Source organism: Syzygium oleosum, unplaced genomic scaffold (genome assembly GCF_021117445.2).
Source record: "Syzygium oleosum isolate NSW1041296 unplaced genomic scaffold, Sole_v2.1 Sole_v2.32, whole genome shotgun sequence".
Classification (NCBI taxonomy): domain Eukaryota; kingdom Viridiplantae; phylum Streptophyta; class Magnoliopsida; order Myrtales; family Myrtaceae; genus Syzygium; species Syzygium oleosum.
The window spans coordinates 1,032,374-1,036,048 of NW_026607516.1; the positions used below are offsets into that span (position 1 = coordinate 1,032,374).

General features: G+C 44.6%; 1 protein-coding gene and 1 non-coding gene across 2 annotated transcripts; both read right to left on the reverse strand.

Annotated features, from left to right (window-relative positions):
- Positions 1–753: 753 nt before the first annotated feature.
- On the reverse strand, positions 754–2,179 carry LOC115685390 (uncharacterized). Its single transcript, XM_056304370.1, has 3 exons — positions 2,089–2,179; positions 1,910–1,989; positions 754–1,605 (listed from the first exon to the last, which is right to left on the reverse strand). Exons 1-3 carry the CDS (start codon positions 2,177–2,179, stop codon positions 940–942), a joined length of 837 nt encoding a protein of 278 aa, XP_056160345.1. The 3' UTR covers positions 754–939.
- Positions 2,180–3,603: 1,424 nt separating this feature from the next.
- TRNAW-CCA (transfer RNA tryptophan (anticodon CCA)) lies at positions 3,604–3,675 on the reverse strand. Its single transcript has one exon. It is a non-coding gene; the product is annotated as a tRNA-Trp (tRNA).

Below are 3,675 nucleotides of genomic sequence, written 5' to 3' on the forward strand. Positions count from 1 at the left end.
GGAAAGAGGCTTATGCTTAAACCCTTCATTGTTCGGCGAAAGAAATGCTTAGGCCCATCCACCAAAGAGATGCTGACGTGGCGGCGACGCGATTTATAACTTTAAAAATAATTGAGAAAACATTAGAAAGGTCGGTTTTGCCACGTAAGTAAGTAGTAAGACACCCTATTCAACGCTCGACACATGTTCAGGTGGGCTCCACTAGTCAGTCTCTTTTGTCTCTCATCTGCTCCTTGAATTTCTCTCCTTCTTCACTGTTTCTTTCTTTTGTTCTTTTCTTCCTGTCTTTCTCTTTGGTCTGTGGCTGGTACTCGGCCGTTCGGCGACCGGCTTGGCCAACAGGCTCCACCCTCGTCGATTTTGCGAGGGCGAGGACGAAAAATCAAGGAGTGAAGTGACGACGGAGGATGAGCTGCCGGTGAAGAAGCGATTGGACAGTCAGGTGGTATCGAAAGTGTCGGTGGAGTAGGTGGCGAAGCCGTAATCGATATGGAAGAAGACGTTGCCTGTGCAAAGGAGAAGAAGGACGATATGGATGGGTGAAGGCGGAGGTGGAGGCGAGAGGGAGAGAGATGAAGAGACAAAATTGGAAAAATAGATCCCATTCGGACACGTGACGATCAATGAGTGGAGTGTCTTATCGTCTACGTGACAAGACAGTCTTATCAAAGTAATTAGCAATAAGATGATTAGGTTAGTAATTTACCAAAAAATTTATTAGAAAATTACATTATAACAACTATATAAGTACAAAACAGTTATAAATATAAAAAATTTTATTATTCCATCGTAATTCTTAAACTTTAATCTCAATCTTCAGGTGGGTTAAATCGCAATTCAACGTACGCAACCAACGTTGAACATTTATTCCATGCATGCATTACCTAACACAAACCACCTCTTATTTAGACAGCCAGAGTAAACTAAAAGCTCCATCCATCAGCTTTTCCAACCCATTTCCATGTTGAGCAACTTGTGATCAACGCGCCGATTCACTTTGTGCCTCGCCGAGTCCCCGACGACGACGCTGCTTCTGCAACCCTCGCTTCGGAGGTTTGAACGGGAAAGGCAGCGGTCGCGGGGATGTATCCTCGGTTTCCCTGAATCATCAGCGTGTCCTTTCTCATCGACGACGCTCTCGCCTCCTCCCGATCGAAGAGATGTCGCCCAGTCGAACTTCTTCCCTCTCCGAACAATTGTTCCGTGCTTACTATTATTAGCATGACAGTTTGAATTTGGCATTGCCGAGGCCATGCAAGGCCGAGGTTTATCTCTCTTGGCCTCTCTCTTGGTTTCTCTAATCTCGACCTTGGTCCCTCCTTCCATTTTGATGCTTATATTCACCTCCGAGACCAATTTCTCCTCGACTCGCTGTCGATCTTTCGTCGCACTCTGTACGGATTGCGACGCTCTCGAAACTCTCTCCTTCTTGTGTTGGTAAAGCCGGTGGAGTTGCAGAGATAGGCGATATATCCCATCCTTGATTTCCTCCTCCAAATCTCGCTCCACGTCGAGCTCAAGTTGACCGCGAATCCTGGATTCCTCATCCGATAATGATAATCCTGCTCCTAGAGATGCTTTCTTTGGGCCACGGTCGAGATCAACCTGAAGAAAACAAAAATGCAGTTCAATGTGCAAACATCTACTTAGTAAATATATATACTCGGACGCCCCCCGCATTCTTCCTGGACTTCCCTAACATTTGCGCAGAAATGTATATTGCTCCAAGTTTCTGTGCATCGTCTTGTTAAACTTTACAATATTACAAAGTTTTCATAAATATATATGATGTTGTGTGTCGTGATCGTCCTAACAACAACATACGGTCATGTCCGGTGTCTGCACGGCATTTACAAACATTGAATAGGTGATATGAAACTGTGAAGGGAAAAGATGGGTCCATATTCACCGTCGAGCCACGCGACGCATCGAGTCGCAGAGACTGATTCACGAGCTCCATCGGGATGACGCCGGACAGAGAAGAAGAATCTGGAAATGCGCAGCAAACTCGACATGATAATCAACGAAGAGCTACTGCATATGATTAAACAATCCAACCAAAATCGAAGAACTGCAGATACACTAAACCTGTAGAACACTCCTTCCAAGTTGAAGCCTTTTCTGCGATGTCTTGCACCGTCGTTTCTGCGTTATCTGGGACCAGAGCTCTTGCTTGCATGTATATATACAGTGACGAGAGTGAAGTAGACAGCTCGGGATGGGGCAGACTAGTCCAGTTGTGACGAAGAGGACGTGAGATATAACATGATGTCGAGAGGGATGTAAGAGAACCGTTAAGAGGCGTTATTTCGGTTGGTTTGAGTCAGATTAGGGGACAAATGTGTCTAAGTGTTGATGTGAAATTAGAGGGTCATACTGCACCATAACTCTGCGTGTGCAACTACGAAGTGAGAACCTCCAGTGCTTTCCGTGGAAGGCCATCAAGAGCTTTGGGTTGGCCTTTAAGCACAATCAAGGTAGGATGGGGACAACCCTCACGTGTTTGATGTGTTCCAGGTTCTTGCGATTGACAGCAACATTTCTGCAGGAATTTCCCCCAAATGGTGTCTGATTTACAAGACGATTGTAGCATTCTTTCGGGAGCAGTATGGGCTGACGAGGCATGGGGTCATATCGGAATCGGGACCCGAAGGAAACTCGGGTCACCCGCGTCAGTTTTGGGTACGAATACCCTTTTCGCGGCGCATTCTAACTATGATGCAGCTCTAATATGATTAGGATCCATGTTCTCGTGTAGGTTGAAGTGAGGAAAGAAAATCGAGAGCATCGGATCTCGGTTTAGTTCTACTTTGCCCTCGTCGAGTCCCGTTCAATATCTCGTTCCAGAGCAATGCATGAAGTGAAGCGCATTACGAGTGCCGTATGTGTTTAAAAATCTCACATGAGAGTTTGATCAAAATAAGTCGCTCGAGAAATAAGTGACCTAGAGACCATCCCGCCATTAGTCCAATTTTTTATTTTCTATAGTTGATTGCATTTGCAAGACCTAGCCAACTCTGTTATTTATTTATCTATTTATTTATTTTTGGGTGGACTGGCTAACTCCGTTTTCGTACGTGTTTAATCATTTTACAATTGCGCCAAGACAAGGGTAGTGTAATAGAAGGCCATTCCAAAAACCTTCAACTTTACATTTGTCCCAAATATATCTTCAAACTTTTTGTCTCAGAAATGAGTGACCTAGAGACCATCCCGCCATTAGTCCAATTTTTTATTTTCTATAGTTGATTGCATTTGCAAGACCTAGCCAACTCTGTTATTTATTTATCTATTTATTTATTTTTGGGGTGGACTGGCTAACTCCGTTTTCGTACGTGTTTAATCATTTTACAATTGCGCCAAGACAAGGGTAGCGTAAATAGAATGTGTCCAATAGCGCTTGCGAAAAGGAAAGTCTACCCATAACTTGAACTGGGCCGAAGATGTGGGCCGAGAAAAAAACACAACTTCTACTGGGCTCAGCCGAAGGCCCATGTTTCACATTTTTCACCTCAGGAGAACGAAAATTGGAAAGAAAATCGTTAAAAAATAATTATAAAAAAAAAAACGATCCGCCGCGGTAGCGAACGGTTTCGGGGGATTTGAACCCGACGTGAATCGAACACGCAACCTTCTGATCTGGAGTCAGACGCGCTACCATTGCGCCACGGATCC